At 46.5% G+C, this 16,527-nt stretch overlaps 2 protein-coding genes across 2 annotated transcripts; one reads left to right on the forward strand and one right to left on the reverse strand.

Moving 5' to 3' along the window:
• Nucleotides 1-1,104: 1,104 nt before the first annotated feature.
• On the forward strand, nucleotides 1,105-4,226 carry LOC124675364 (thioredoxin-like 3-3). The gene is made up of 4 exons (XM_047211436.1): nucleotides 1,105-1,176; nucleotides 3,181-3,382; nucleotides 3,480-3,505; nucleotides 3,834-4,226. Exons 2-4 carry the CDS (start codon nucleotides 3,221-3,223, stop codon nucleotides 4,051-4,053), a joined length of 408 nt encoding a protein of 135 aa, XP_047067392.1. The 5' UTR covers nucleotides 1,105-1,176; nucleotides 3,181-3,220; the 3' UTR covers nucleotides 4,054-4,226.
• Nucleotides 4,227-5,584: 1,358 nt separating this feature from the next.
• On the reverse strand, nucleotides 5,585-12,276 carry LOC124674571 (lysine-specific histone demethylase 1 homolog 3-like). The gene is made up of 5 exons (XM_047210615.1): nucleotides 11,732-12,276; nucleotides 11,057-11,290; nucleotides 9,020-9,784; nucleotides 6,786-8,017; nucleotides 5,585-6,558 (listed from the first exon to the last, which is right to left on the reverse strand). Exons 1-5 carry the CDS (start codon nucleotides 12,274-12,276, stop codon nucleotides 5,753-5,755), a joined length of 3,582 nt encoding a protein of 1,193 aa, XP_047066571.1. The 3' UTR covers nucleotides 5,585-5,752.
• Nucleotides 12,277-16,527: the final 4,251 nt, after the last annotated feature.

The following is a 16,527-nucleotide window of genomic DNA, read 5'->3' on the forward strand; positions in this document are numbered from 1 at the left end:
GGCTTGATTCAAATGACTTAGTTATTTTTAGCATAGATTTTGAGCAAACTTGCCTATCAAAATGGTGTGACCTCTATCTCAGTTAAGCCATCCTACATCGCGTGACCAAGAAGGGCTACAAAAATACTCCCTCCATTTATAAAAAGATGTCTTGACTTCTTCAAAATGTGGATGTATATATATGCTAAATCAGGTCTAAATACATCCAAATTTAGACGAAGTTGAGACATCCTTTTATGTACGGAGAGAGTATTGAAGTCTCGGGAGAGGCCAAAACTGGTCTAAAATTTTCAAAAAGGCCATCTAGGAGAAAGGCTAGGCTCTTTTTTCTCCAAAACCCCCAAATCCCATTTGGGACATTTGGGGGCTGCCCGGTGGGGTGCTCTTACAACGAGATTTAATCACTTAACACCACGAGTTGGGGAACTTTTATCACAAAACTAGAACCCTAGTTCTTTTTTTTTTTTGACAAAACACCAACATTTGGGGATCATTATTTTCGCATAACACACTAGTTGTAATTAGCTGGTTTGATAGCCTATTAGTGAATTAGGGCCCACTGTTTGGTCAAGCGTGGCACCACGTCTCCATACCGAGACCGAATTGATTCAATCGCACCGCACTAGTTCAGCCCTCCCGAGCGATAGAAGCAGAGGTAGAGGCGGCGAACGATATGCGACCGATGACTGGCGACGGTGGTTGGGGCGGGTGGCGGAGATTGGCTCCCCATAGCCCCCCCCCCCGCGACCTCATAGGGTTTGAGACAGAGGCGGCCCCAAATTGGTACAACGTGCCTTTTCTGTTCCATGCCCGGGATGGGTGCCACGTTTTCCTATCACCGTCCAATTACTTTGCCAAGCCGACTAATTACAAGTACACTGTGTTTCGATGTAAAGAATTCGGGGCTGGAATCAAGAATTCGGAATTCGGAATCAATTTCCGCTTTTTGGGTTGCTCTCTGAATTACTATCTGGAAACGGAACCGAATTCCAAGCCCCCGGTGCTTCATGTGCAAACAGACTGCCCACGATTCAGAGGTCAGCCCATCGGAATCGCTTGGAAACTACTCCCTCGGGTACCTGTTCGCTCGCGAGCGAAACACAACCAGGTCGTCTTCCTCGCGAGCGAACCCTCCCTGCGACGGCACTGGACCAGCGATCCCGGCGGCGCGCTCAGGTTTGGCCTCCCTTCCCTAACCTCCCCCCACCCCCCCAATGGCCGCCCTCCTCCGGGCCCTACCATCCCCGCTCCTATTCCCCCTGGCTACCCCCTCACCGCTCGGTCCCTTCCCTAAATCACGGGCGCGACCAGATGGCGACGGGAGGGTGAACGGCGGCGGAGGCTGGAGGGTGAACTACAGTGGCGGGAGGGTGAACGGCGGCGGCGGCGGACTTTGTATTCTTGGTCATGTTCTTCTTAATTTGTGCTACCCGATGCTAATGAGCATGCTTCCATCAAAAATCACTATCACGTACTGGAAAAAAAACTAGTCTTCTCCAGTGCAATAATCTCAGCGGTCCTGATCTATCATCTCTAGTATATGTGGCATTTGTGATTTCTTTTCATGAGTGGTCGTCAAATTTCAGTTTGTTCAGATTAAATAGGCAATCTATTGTTCTTCATTACCTGTGATTACGAGCAGCCATTTCAGATATAGCCTAGCTTCTGCATATTTGGCAGATGTTGGCGACTATGAGTTCTGGCCGCAAGGAGGGAAAGCTACGGAGCTGTTTCAAGTGAAGAACGCCCTGATCAGTTCTATGCTATGCATCCATGAAGTTTTTACCAACATATTCCAATTATAGACCCTAGTTATTATAATGCTACTATGTGTGGAAAATAATATATATATATATATTCTAATAAACACATGTTTTTTTTCTTACATGTACTTTATATTGTCCAAACTCAACAAATTATCAAATTCTATGGTTTCTACATCCAAACAGAAATTAGAATTGGGTACCATCTTTTAATTCCAACAGCAAATTCCAAGCACGCCAAACAATAGAAATTGAATTGGAGGCCATTTTCTTTCCATCTTGGATTTGGAATTTCCAGACAAATTCAATTCTACACCTAATTCTATGCATAGTGTGTTTTGTGAAAACAATTACCCCAAATGGGGTGTTTTGTGAAAAAAAATTAGGGTTGTAGTTTTGTGATAAAAATTCTCCAACTTTTGGTGTTATTATGTGAAATCTCTCTCGCGACGGAGGGCGGAAATCTGGAGCGCGGGGTTGTGGCCTCGTCCCTCTCGTTTCTCTCCCTGCCGGCTAGTGGTGGAGGGCGGATACTTGCACGGCGGCGACGACGCGACCAAGAGCAGCGGCGGTGACGGGTATCCGCGCATGAGTTGGTAGGCTCTCTCCTCTCCCGTTTCTCTATGTTGTCATCTCCTGGCGGGTGGCAGAATCGAGCAGCCCGCAGATGAACGGGCGGCGGCCGCTGAGGCGAGCGGCGGTGGCTTCTCAGTCCTCTCTCTCCCTGAGCGCCCCCGCTCTCCTTTCTGCAGCGTTGGTTCGGCCCTCCTCTCTCTCTCTCTCTCTCTCCCCGCGCCGGCCGATCCCCTCTGTCTGCAGCCTCCAGGCGCGCTGGGTCCCTTAGCCGCTCCTTTTTCTGTCTTTGTTAAGGCAAGCTGCTATCTGAACATGATTTGTTAGCCTGCATCATAGGAATTTTTTGTTATTGGCCAAATAAAGCTTGGCTCGAAATAAATGCAACTTGGCTTTCTAGTGTCTTGTATGGAATGGTAGCTCAATACAATTTTGCTAGTTTGTGACAGCTTTAATTTTGAGACTTCGTGACTGCTTCATATGTTCAGATATATTGCGCAGATGACCTATCCTATAGCCAAAGCGTCTGGTGAAGAATTTGGCCTCAATTAGCTAATTAATTCATCTATAACCTACATGTTGAAACCATAATCAACATAGGAACACAAGTTAAAATTCTCAAAAGAGGCACGTCAGCTCACAGTTACCAGAATTATTGTGTCGACTCATCTGGAAACCAAAATTAGTGCTAGGACAGATGAACAATCGGAAACAGCTCTGACCTCTTCAGTTGAGCTGAAGGATACATAAGGAAATCTAGGACAATAGAATTTGCAGTCAGACTTGCTTGAAAATTGTTGCTTAAATTGCATTCAGTGGTCCTAAATCCTGGCCCCGTTTGTAGATTTTTGCAGGAATCAAGCTGCTGAAGTAAGCCGGGTTGTATGGGCGCCGAGGCAGGCAATGGGAAGGAGGAGGCCAAGAAGAAAGTTCCTGAGGGCACTGGTCTGCCCCTCCCAGGCGGCTCCAGCGGTAGCGTGCGCAGCGCCGGCAGCGACTCGCAGCTAAGGCAGATGCTCGACTCCCTCAAATCCTCCAAGTCCCCCGTAAGTGTAGCTGCTCCCTGCACCCCTTCCAAGTCCGTAGAATTTTGTCGTCTGCAAGCTTATTTTGATTGAACTCTTTGGCTTTGTTGCATTGTAGGCTGTGATCAACTATGGTGCTTCATGGTATGTAACCCTCTTGTCTGTGTACTTTTATTTGTTCTTGACGGTGAGAAGCTTACACTGTAAGCTCTAGCAACTACAAGAATGGTACATCAGTTCTCTTGACTGATTGATGACCAATTTGCACACTTGTGTGCTTGTCTACTTTCCGGTTTAGTTGAGTAATAAGCACTTGTTCCAGTACTATATGTCCATGTTATGTGATGCTACAGCCATTTCAGGATGTATTACTACATTAGTTTGAACTCTGTATAGGTTATCTACTCATAGCCAACTATGTAAAGTTGTTTCAATTTGTGATTAACTCAACTCATCACTGCTGATTACCCAGGTGCCGTGTTTGCAGTCAGATTCTACCACATTTCTGCAGGTTCAGCAATGAATTCAAGAATCTGACTTTCATCTATGCGCATGTTGATGAATGCCCAGAGACAACTCAGAACATACGATACACTCCTTCCTTCCATTTTTACCGGGATGGAGAAAAGGTGGATGAGATGATTGGTGCAGGAGAAGAGAGGCTGCATGATCGGTTGTGGTTGCATTCATGATAGTCAGGCTTGGACTTGCAACCTTCAGGGACGCTGTCCTCATGTACTGTTTATTAATGCAGAACATTTTCTATTTTCCAGTCAATCTTGAATCAATCGTGTTTTGCCAAGTCTTGTTTGATACTGAAACTGGAAAGCAAGGATAATGTTAAGCTGCTCAACGTTCTTGCTAACTTGTCTCTCTGTCAGATGCCGTTTCTGTATTTTTACATTTTGCGGTTTGTTCCTCTCTATTGTCGTTTGTTTGGTGAGCGCATGTAATATCCATGTTTTTTTAGATAAAATGTAATATCCATGTTTGTTGAGCGTGGTCAACTGGCCATGCTTAGTGATGCAAAGTCCTAAATCAAATTGGTTCTCAGTCGAGGCCTTTTGTTTACACCAAAACTGAAAACAAGTTAAATTATATGGGGAAGTAATTGAAAGACGTTAGCATTTCACATTGTGATGTTCATCATGGAAGTGGGTTGTGTTCATTATGGGAGTGGGTCTGGCATGTCTGAAACGCGTTGCTTGCTCTTTGGATGTGATTGAAATGAACAGTGATTAATAGGCATCTATTTTTGTTCGTCTATGAAGTAATATTTTCACTTGCAGCGGTTTAAAGATTGAGCACTCGCTGTGATTAGTGGATACACGATTGGGCATTTTTATCATAATGACAGCCTGCCAAATGATGAACCAGTGAACCACTGACAACAAAGCAGAGAGAAGGTTTCCTTGAAGCTGAGTCTAGACACTAAATGGAACTGGCATTGTGGCCGGTACCTGATTCATGGGCATTCCATTCGAGAATACTAAAGATACCAAAGAAACTGACATAAGAAACAATTAAAACATTAGGTAAAAAAAATTAAAACAAGACGACTTGTTTCGCATTTAAGTATCTACATGTACATCAGCTCGACAGAATACTAAAGATACCAAAGAAACTTACATGGGTATTCCATTTGAGAATACTAATGATACCAAAGAAACTTACATGGGTATTCCATTTGAGAATACTAAAGATACCAAAGAAACTTACATAAGAAACAATTAAAACATCAGGTTAAAAAAAACAAGACGACTTGTTTCACATTTAAGTATCTATACATGTACATCAGCTCAACAGGAGTTACAGCACAATGTCCAGATGAACATCTCAATTCTCAAGAAGCTTCTTCAAGACGAACTGGCAACAATACAAATAATAAGCTTCACGCAATCTTGTGCAGATATTATGCAAATCTGATGAGTCTAACTTGAAATCTATATAAAGGCATCATCAAACAATCCCCGAATATGATGTACGAAATTGGTCTGGGACTATTTGGCACATCTCAGCAGAGGCACCATGCAACTGAACTATCTCCAAGCAGATATATGCTTGAAGGACAAAGACATCAACTCCATCTGAGCTATATACAGCCAAGCTCCTAAGAGAATTAGTGGCAAGGAATCACAATTGAGCGATTGCGGGGATTTAGAAACTCCCACTCTTAACATTGAGGGGCCAGATTTAGCTTTACATGATCTTCTGCAGATAATATGCAAATCTGAATGGTCTCAATTGAAATCTAATAATAAAGGCATCATCAAAGCACATCTGAGCAGAGGCTCCGTGCAAATGAGTTATCTCCAAGGAGATGTATGATTGAACAACAGACAACAACTCCATTTCAATTATGTACAACCAAGCTCCTAGAAGAATCAATACTCAAGGATCACGACTTAGCAAATGTGGGGATTTAGAAACTCCCACTCTCAACTTTGAGGGGCCAGATTTAGTTCTACTGCTATTCCGGTCTGCCTTGATGGAAGCAATTACAGCGTCAGCCCCGGGACCAAGACCTTTCCTGCCAATTAATTTCACACCCAGTTTTTCACAGAGGTAATGCAGCCTCATTTCATCACCTCCTCTAACTTCTCTTAGCTCCATAGCCTGCTGCCGTGATAGTAATGTGTAAACATAGAGCTGCTGCTGTTGGTTGAAATGTGCCTGAAGCTGCTGAAACAACGATTTGTTTGAGTGGTGCTGCTCCTTTTTTCCACCTTCAGTTGAACTTTTCTTTTGAGGTCCGCCTAGTTCCACCTTCAGAATAGCTGGAGATTTAGGATCAGAAGCTTTTCCACCAAAAATGACAGAAAAGCTCCCAAATTCTAGATCTGGTTGCCTAAACAAGTCTACCAATAAAGTAGCACAAGCAAGAGCGTTTGTAGATGGGCTCTTTTGTACTTTGGTCTTTGTTACTCGAGCGTTGGCATGGATACTGATGTTAGCAGCCTCTCTTACACCAGTAATAAAAGCTCCATGCATAGTTGCAGGGTAACGTCTTGTGGTGGCTTCTCCAGCAAAAAACAATCGCCCATCTCCAACACTTTCAGCTAATATGTCATAGTCATCTCCAGATGCTCCAACAGCAACATGTGAATATGAACCTAGACTGAAAGAGTCTGTGCCCCATCTAGTACAAACACTCTGCAGAGGATCTGGTACCTCAACCCCTTGTGGTTCATAGATACCTGCAACACACAAGGTTCATCTTTTAGACAGAAACCTTTTTGAGCAGTTCAATTCATTGGCACACCATGATACACAGCTACATATTTCAGTGTAACTACAGAGGTGAATGGAGCAAACAATCTGTTTTAACAAGTCAATTGCTAGAGGCATTGAATAAACTTATATAATCCGTTATTATGTATCAATGTAAATTTTGATGGCAGAAATTATCAAATTTAAGTCTCACCTCTCAGTATCTGAAGAACTGAGCTGACTGCGTCAGTTGGAGGCGAGGTTTCAAAGTTGTGGGCAGCTTCACCAGCAACCAATGCCATCAACAATGGACCACCAGCCACTGTTGCATAGCTATAGAAGAGAAAGAACTCCCCTCGGCGACTTGGGTTTTCAGTGAGATGCCCAAAGGTATCAAGGTCAGTGCTCCAGAAAACATGAGGAAACAACATTGCGACCTTGTTCAACAACCCAAAACCTAGCCTGTTAATACTATCAAGCTTCCTCTGTGGCAGCTCAGGTACAAACTTGATACCCCGATTTTTCAGAACACCAAGCGGCACAGTGCAGAGCACCATGTCCCCTTCATAAACCTGCCCACCATTGACTGCCACCTGCACGCCATCCCCTCCATACCGTACAGTGTGCGCTGTCCTCTCGTAAACAATGGGCACATTCTCCGCCAGGGCCTGTACAAGCTTCCCGTTACCACCAGGCAAGAAGCAGTGATCCCCACCCATGTCATACGGGTCATCCTGGTCCCAGAACGCAAGGCTAAGCCTTGAAGATAACCCTGCATTGGCATACTCAAGATTTGCTATATGCCAATTGAACAGGTTCATCTCCTCCTGCGTGGAGATACCCCCATCAGATTGCCGCAACGTCTCGAGCGCCGCCCCAAGAGAGATATCCGTGGCCACATCACCCATGGATGCCCGCAGGTAGCTGGCATTATCAAGAAGCTTGTTATAGGTACCCTCCACTTTCTTATCCACCTCCGGATCCACCGGCGACCCGTCCGACCGGTACAGCGGGCACTTGTCTCTGATCTTGTGCATCGGCAAGCCGAGCTGCTTCGCCACGATCCCTAGCGGGTTCCCAAACGTCCCGGTGAGCACGCTGCCGCCGAGGTCGGCAGCAGCCGATCGCCCGCCCCCTTCCATCTTCTTGGTGTACACGCGGCCGCCGCACCGCTTGCGTCCCTCCAAGACGACCACCTTGAACCCGGACGCCAGCAAGTGCCGCGCGGCGGCGAGCCCGGCGAGGCCGGCGCCGACGACGATGACGGTGGTGGGCCTGGTGGGCTCCTTGGGGAGGCGGTCCTTGATGGCCGGGGCGACCCCGAAGTTGACGTGGCCGTGGGAGACGAGGAAGTTGTAGGCGGAGGTGAGGAGGTGGTCGCAGTGGGGCGGGATGAGCGCCGCGAGGGGCTCCTTGGCGAGCCACGAGGTGAAGGTCTCGCGCCACCGGGTGAGGATGTGGTTGCGGATGAGGATGTAGTTGACCTGCTCGATGCCGCCCACGTCGGAGACCACCCCTGCCTCGATCTCCTCGTCGGTGAGCGAGTCCGCTGGGAATCCGGCGGTGAGCGCGGTGACGGCCTCCGCTGTGGGTTCCCGGTTGATCACTATGATGTCGTCGGAGGCGGAGGGGGGGACTGCGGGGTCGGGAGCAGGGGAGGCGGCGGACGGGTCGGCCGGGGAGCCGGCGGAGGGGACTTTGCGGCGGAACCCGGTGCGCTTGCGCTTGCTTGGGAAGGCGGGGATGTGGAAGGCAAGGGTGGGTGCGGGAGGCGGAATAGGGTCGGAGTTTGGGGGAAGGTCGGAGGTGAAGGGGAGGGCCGCGCTGGGCAGCTGCTGGTCGGACATGGTCGCCGGCGGCGGCGAGAGCGGCTTCGCCTGTTCGATAAATCTGGGGTTTTCACTGGACGGGACATGGGCACACGGTTGTGCATCTGTGCAGGTGGAAGACGGGAAGGCGGCAACGCATTGGTTCTGACGCTTTCAACTTTAGAAGACGTAAAGACTGCTGTACCTGGCAAAATTGTAAAGCTGAGAGAAGCTGTGTGATAATATCTGCTTACAAAGAAGAGGTAGAGTCATAATGAAATTCATGATAAATCATAAATTAATTAGCATTTCTTCAAAACTAGAAAGCGAAGTTTCTGTAAATCTGATCACATCATTCAGCAGCAGGAGCAACTAGTATACAAGGTTTTTTGTTTCAAAAAAAAAAAAAAACTAGAACACAAGGTTGTTGATAACATACTGATGAAATGAAGGATCAAGGATGCTTGATTGCAGAAACTGATGGGCAAGATATGTACATACTGTGTATTATTGAACGACATGAACTTCTTGAGTGAGATATACAGATATACACAGACCACATGTTGATCCCAAACCAACACCAGATGATGAAACAACACACTCTGGGAAGTACCATTTTGCAAGCTGTGCTCCGCCTTACATGGTAGCAGTATTCTTGTCGCCAGCTGTATGGTCTGTCCTCAACATTATAACTTCACTGCTATTAGTATGTGATGGAATTCCATGATCGGAGCCACACACGACCGAGAAGGGATCCATGAAAACACCGAAGAATGCGATCAGTGGATCCGCGCGTGCACTGTCAACACATAGCTTCAGGTACCGAGCTTCGACGGCTGGGAACTGTAGCAGCCTCTTGTATCCAATCGTCGTGCCTTCAAGAATCGTTTGCCACAGTTCACCCACTAGGATGTCCACATGAAACTCGATCACACGCTGCCCCATCTGGATAGGCTCCTGGAGCTGGAGCACGTTGAAGGAAGCAGATCGCTTGAGGTCGAAGAGCATTTCCCAGCTGGCCTGCCCTTCCTGTGGTGCCCAGTAGGAGTATATGCCATCTTGAAGCGCATTGGAGGGTGCAAATTGAAGATTGTCCAGCCCGCCGCGCACACTGCTTGCGCTAACAGTCGCATTGGCAGCGAAGTTCTGAGAGAAAATTGTCCGCCGAATCTCAGTGAATTCCTGAAGGACTTGCGTGTCTTCGTCAGAGATGAGCCCGGATGTATTGGGAGGAACGTTCAATATCAGGAGACAGTTTCTACCAACTGATTTGTAGTATATGTCAAGCAGAGTTGTAGCACTTTTTGGTTTCTCTGAAGCATGCCAGAACCAGCCTGGCCTGATAGAAACATCACATTCTGCAGGAACCCAGTCTTGCCCATAAAGATCCCCACTGCGTGAGTATCTGGCAATAAATATGTCAGTCAATAGATTAATAAATTTCTAAAATAATTATACTACTCAATGATGAGCAAAACTCCTCTTTCATTAAACATCCATCAAAACCACAACACTGCAGGTTGTACAACAATCACATGAGATCTCAATTCAAAAATGACATAGAGTGATAGAGGTGTAGACTTTACAAACGTATGTGCTAACTACAGGTTATTTCATGCCAATCACGGTCAATTGTTCCTACACATAAGTAAATGAATCAAGTTACACTAGTACAACTTCTGGTTTTCAGTTTGGACTCTCACCATGTCATAGTTTGTGGACATTCTTATATCTGATTTCATATTGGTGGAATAGAGTAATTAAATCACATCAGCAAAACATACTGTCTGGATTGTGTTTGCTTTACTACTATACTTTGCAGTAGGTACGTTTTGGTCCACACATGCTATATAATAGCACACCAATAAGTTCTTTAACTGCCTGATGTCATGAATGTTGTTTATCTTCAAAGACAAGATAGCTGCAGTATTTATTTAGATCAAATATTATCATTAGCTGTCCATTTAGAGGTTATCAGTAGATACTTTGAAAGGTCAGTAGTTGCTCAACATAGGTTTTCATTGCAAATACTCCGTAGTTGGAGGTACTAGTACAACTGTAGTACTGTAATGTTAACAAAAGATGCACAGTCTACTAAAACTATAAAAATGTGTTTTAAGTAGTACTTCTTTTAATGCTTGTGTGTATTAAGTAGTAGTGACTATAGTAAGAGGTAAGTTGGTAAATAGCCATTCAAGATCAATATTTACACTACAGTACTGCATTTTTCCTCACGTGAAACAGAGAAAAGTTGGAAGCACCATAAAGGTTTAAATTAGATTTGTCTCCTAATAAATGGGAAGACCATACTCGTTGATTTTTTTAGAAGCAAGGTGTTCTGCTAGTTTGTCAAGAATGCGAAATCCCGTCAAATGCAAAGATATCAAAATTTTAAGTCTAACAATAGGTTAAGATCTCATCCATGCTAGGATCTTTAATACAGGTAAATTAAATGACCTGTGTGATTGTAAGGTGGGTGATAAAGCTAATGTGCCATATGTGTTTTACTGTTTTGACTAAATAATATTTTTTATACAAATAAGTACCCCCCCCACACACACACACACTTCCATATTAGTTCGCTGGTTTGGTACAATAAAGGGAGTACAATACAGTGGTACAGAATTAACAGTAAATTTTCACAAAATTTCCAGTTGAACAAGACTAAGTTACTTACTCAGCAACGATGCCCCCAATTGTCACATCACTCTTGTTGAAAGGAGACCAACAAGTACGGCCCGCAACCCCTGCTTCGTCTCCGACCCATCTAGTATCTGGTCCAGCATCTGAGAAGATAACAACCCTTCGCTGGAGCTGATGGATAAGTGCAAACCAGGCATCAAACATGTAATGCATTTCCGTGTCGTCCCCCTTTGCACCATCAAGCCAAACTTCTACGACATCTCCATACCTGAACATGTAAAGGCAGAATATTAAACAGAGTATATAATACAAAGTTATAAACAATGTTCGCCACAAAACAAATGGACATAATCCACACACTCTGCAATGCAGGTAACAAATTAGGGGATTGTGTGTATTTCCCTGAATCCAAAGCAATGCGTGAAGCAAAGAACTAAAGGCATAAGTACCAAATCTTTATCATCACATAGATAAAGTGCAGTGACTTTCACCACGCCAAGGAGCACAAGAGGTTAACTTTATCTTTTCATTCTGTAAAGGAGCAATCAGAAAGGCTATTTTATTTTCTGAGTTTTCACTCCAAATTCACATCAAGATCCAAGGTTTCCACGACCTGCATGCTGAATTCAGTAGTTCATCTTCAACAACACCAAACAAAAATGTACTAGCAACGATGAACCTATAATTCGAGACGCACGAATTAACACACCTGGTGAGCAATTCCGTCATTTGGCCCAAGTAGTGCTCATTGTACGCGACGGTGTCGCCGTACACCGGCTCGTGCCGGTCCCATGGCGAGAGGTACAGGCCTAGCCCGATCCCCTCCGCGCGCACGGCGGCCGAGAGCTCGCCGACGACGTCCCCCGCCCCGTCCCGCCACGGCGAGGCGGCCACCGAGTAATCCGTTAGCGCCGACGGCCAGAGGCAGAACCCGTCGTGGTGCTTGGCCGTGAGCACCACGCGGCCGAACCCTCCCTCCGCCGCGACGCGCGCCCACTGGCCGGCGTCGAGCGCGGACGGCGCGAACACGGCGGGATCGGCGTGGCCAGTGCCCCACTCGGAGTCCGTGAAGGTGTTGGGCCCGAAGTGGATGAAGAGGGCCATCTCGGAGAGCTGCCACTGGAGCTGCGCGTAGGAGGGGACGGGCAGGACCGGGAGAGGAGGCGGCGTCGCTGCGACGGCGACGGCGGCGGCGCCATGGCCGCGCAGGAGTAGGTGGAGGTGAACTGCTAACACAACGAGGAGAGTTGACATCTTTTAGGAAAGACAGTGTTCAGTGTGAAGCAGGATTGACTGGAAATGCTTTGAACTGAACAAATGTGAGTTTTCCCATTTTTCCTTCTTTCTTTTTTTATAGATCGTTTTACCTTTTTTTTCCCCTCAGTCACTGGCGGCTAGGCCAAAAAGTTTCTTGTTGAGCAACTCTGGCACATATCTAGAGCCTTGTTTGCTGGAAACTAATGAAGAAAAACATTAAAAAAATATTAGAGTTCTAAAAAATTGAAAAAAATCTAGATGCTGACAATAAGGTATTCTACCAACGTGTAAAATCTTAACTCGTAAAAGGTTTTTTTAGGCCACACAAAAATGTCAAAATTTGATAATTTTTAGAGGTTTAATTTTCGCGAAGTTCACTACTTCAGATTTTCACTTTTGTTATTTTTACACAGCCTATAATGTAAGCTATTTTGAGTAAAAATTTGCATTTGTATAATACATCATTACCTACGTCTAGAATTTCTTTTCAAATTTTGGTGAAACCTTAAAATACTGTTTCAAATTTTTCAAAACAAAACGGCTTACATGTAGCCCGAGCTACAAAACACTGCACTCCTTGTTTAATTCTAATTTGAAGTGTATTCAAGGTAATTGGAAAAGATTATTGTGGATCCCAAAAAAACCCTTAATATTTTCTTTACCAAACTACATTTGGATGTGATAACTTCAAGATATCCCACAAACCCCCTAGCGGTGATGATGCTTCCTCCGCCCACAGACACGAGCGTGCAACGAGATGAGCCGATTGAAGAAACGGCCATCGACTTCTTAGTATTGCAATCATTCCTTGAGACTTTTCTTGTAAGACTCCTTAGAGCTATTAGTTAGCACAATTTGTATCATGTCGTTTTTTTTTTTATATTTGTTTGTTTACGTTGCTCACCACATACACCATGTGGTAATTTGTATCATGTCGTTGTTTAGTATTTTCTTTGTTCTATATTAGTTGTTGTTGATTGGTTGTATTTAAACATTTTTTTTACGATACATTCAAATCTACGAGAACTTATATGTAATGAAGGGAGTAGCTTATAGGGATAGCTAGTAGATATTATGGTCTTATTATTATCTATCTTTAAATTTCACATGTTCATACTTGCTTGTTTACTTCCAATTTGAAATGTATTCAATGTAATTGGAAGAGATTATTGTGGATCCTAAAAATCTTTAATATTTTCTTTACCAAGCTGGGTTTGGATGTGATAATTTCAAGAGATCCCCGCAAACCCCTTAGCGGTGATGGGGCTACCCCCACCCGCGGACACGAGAGTGCAGCGAGATGAGCCGATTGACGAAGCAGTCATCAACTCCTTAGTCATTGGGGAAGTACAGTTACACCTGAAAGGCTGAGACACAAACGGGAAACCCTAGCCTCTCGGTCGCTCCCGCGAGCGACGCGAGGGCTCCCCCGGCGGCGCCCCGCCTCGACCCCCCTCCTCTCCTCCCCCTCCCCTCGCCGCCGCCAGAGGGCGTCGCCGGGCAAAGCCCGCGCGGCGCCGGCGGCGGCGGGGCTCTCTACCTCCTCGCGCGGCGGCCGGGGCGCGGGACCGGGCGGCCGGTGAGGGCGGCGCGCCGGGCGGCGGGCGCGGCGGCGTGGAGCTTCGGCCTCGGCGTGGTGACGACGCGATCTCGGTGCGCTCGTGGCGGCGGCGGCTCCCCGGAGCGGCTCCGGCGGCGGCGGCGCGGGCTCTACCCCGACGGACGGAGGAAGAAGGTGGCGGCGCGTGTGGCGTCCGACGCGGCGAGCAGCTTGGCCGGCGGCGGCGGCGCCCGTCCGGCCCGGTTCGGTGGAGCCCGGCGAGATGGTGTTGGTGCCGGATCCGGCCGCATCGAGTTCGGGCCGGGGCAGGGGCCCCGGGCACCTCTCGAGCCCATCCTCGCCCCAGATCTGCGGGCGCCAGGGCCATGGGGGCTACTGGTTGCCATTCTGGAAGAGGCTTTCCCCCCCGGCAGTGCAAGGGTGCGGTGGCCGGCCGGCTCCTTGGTCGGCGCCGGTGTCCTCACGGCAAAGTTACCGTCTTTCTTCAGTGCGGCAGTGTGCAGGGTCGGGAGCCGGGCGGCGGCCCCGGAAGGTGGGAACCTTGTGGGTTGGCGGGCGAGCCCGAGGTTCCGGTGCTGTGTCGGGGCCATGGACATGGGGATGTCATGGTTCTTAGCGAGTTGCGTTCTGTGGGGGCGTGGTGGCTGGTCACCTCGGTGGTGGCCCTCGCCATGTCCGGGTGGTGGAGAGGTGATGCCGAGAGGAAACTCTCGCCCGGCTCTTCCGGGGCCACGACGGCGGCGTCCACGGACGTCGTCTCCTTCTTGAAGGCGTCGTTGTGGCTTCTCCCTGCCCCCTTTCGTTCTCCGGGTGAAAACCCAAGATCCCCGGATCGGGCGGTGGCGGCACTCCGGTGTCGTGCTCTTCTTGAAGACACCATCTTGGAGCCCACATCACAAGGCTCTCCGACGGTCGTGTCAGAGTTGACTCTTCGGCGATCTTCGGCAAGGCTTGCTCCGTGCCCTCCCCTTGTCGAGCTTCCTTGGCGCTGCAGTTCGGTTTGTGAGCATCTTGGCTCGGCCCCCGGGGGTGGTCGGCTTCCGGCGGTGTTTTCTCGCGACGGAGGAGGTCCGTTGAGGCGCGCATGAAAATGGCTCGCTCTCGAGTGAGCTCCGGCCCGACACTCGTAGACTCCTCCTCTCCTCCGAGTCCTCGCAGGCGCGTTGGCTGAGCTTGTTGGTGGCGCTTTCGTCTGTAGCTTCTTTGGTAGTTCGTGTGGGTGTGTGGTGTCGTTCTGTAAGCTGGGTTCAGCTCCTTGTATCAATCTCGCCGTTCGTGGCTTTGTTAATTCAAAGTTGGGCACTTGAGTGCCTTTTATCTAAAAAACTCCTTAGTCATTGCAGTTGCTTCCTTGAGACTTTTCTTGCAAGACTCTTTAGAGCTATTACTTAGTATAACTGTGATCACTCTATTTTATATTAGTTGTTGTTGATTTGGATGTATTTTTATGTATAGATACATCCAAATCTACAACAATTAATATAAAATGAAGGGAGTAGCTTACATGGATAACCAATAGATATTGTAGCCTTTTTTCTTACCTACCGCTCAAATTCACACGTTCATACTTGCTTGTTTACTTCCAATTTGAAGTGTATTCAATGTAATTGGAAGAGATTATTGTGGATCCTAAAAAATCCTTAATATTTTCTTTACCACGCTGGGTTTGGATGTGATAATTCCAATAGATCCCACAAACCCCTTAGCGGTGATGGGGCTATCCCACCCGCATACAGAGAGTGCAGTGAGATGAGCCGATTGACGAAGTAGTTCTCAAGTCCTTAGTTATTGCAGTTGCTTCCTTTAGATTTTTCTTGCAAGACTCTTTAGAGCTATTACTTAGCATAATTTGGATCACGGCGTTGTCTAGTATTTTCTCTGTTTTATATTAGTTGTTGCTGATTTGGATGTATTTTTATGTATAGATACATCCAAATATACAATAATTGATATAAAATGAAGGGAGTAGCTTACATGGATAACCGATAGATATTGTGGCCCTTTTCTTATCTGCCGCTCAAATTTACACGTTCATACTTGCTTCCCCCCCCCCACCTACCCATATGGTTGTTGCCAACGAGGATCCCACATTCCGTAAGTTAACGGGACTGGCCTTTAGGTCCAAAGTTGTATGCCACTGTTGTGGTGCCAATAGATTCACTACTGAAGCCCCGTTATCGAACATTGCGAGAGCCACTTCTCAAATTCATGCTGGCTCAATTCATGCATAAGAGTTGTTAGAACAATTGATGAATATTTGTTGATATGTTCTTAGGACAAGGGATGACTACTTGTTGTTAGAAATTCAAAATATTAAATTGTTTGCACCTTTGAAATATCAAACATTTCTTTGGATGCCACTAACCATGGAGACATACGGGAATGTTAAAACTGAGGGGTGTTACAAGTAACCAGTCATAAGATTGAGATTTTGATTGGTTAAATGAAAAAATTAAGATTAGGGTGTAGGAGAAATGATAGAACCCTTAGACTATAGAGTAAGATTGCCAGGTGCTATTGCATTTTACTTTTACACTGTACTTTTTTTCAAATTTATTTTACTACTATAGTGTGCAATGAGATGCTTGAAAAATACAAAGCATAAGAGAGGTTGAAGTGAAACAAATTTTTTTCGACAAATCTAACCCTAGGTTAAAACTGATTTCTTGTCTAATCACCTTGAAGAA

This window comes from Lolium rigidum, chromosome 7 (assembly GCF_022539505.1).
Source record: "Lolium rigidum isolate FL_2022 chromosome 7, APGP_CSIRO_Lrig_0.1, whole genome shotgun sequence".
Taxonomy (NCBI): Eukaryota; Viridiplantae; Streptophyta; class Magnoliopsida; order Poales; family Poaceae; genus Lolium; species Lolium rigidum.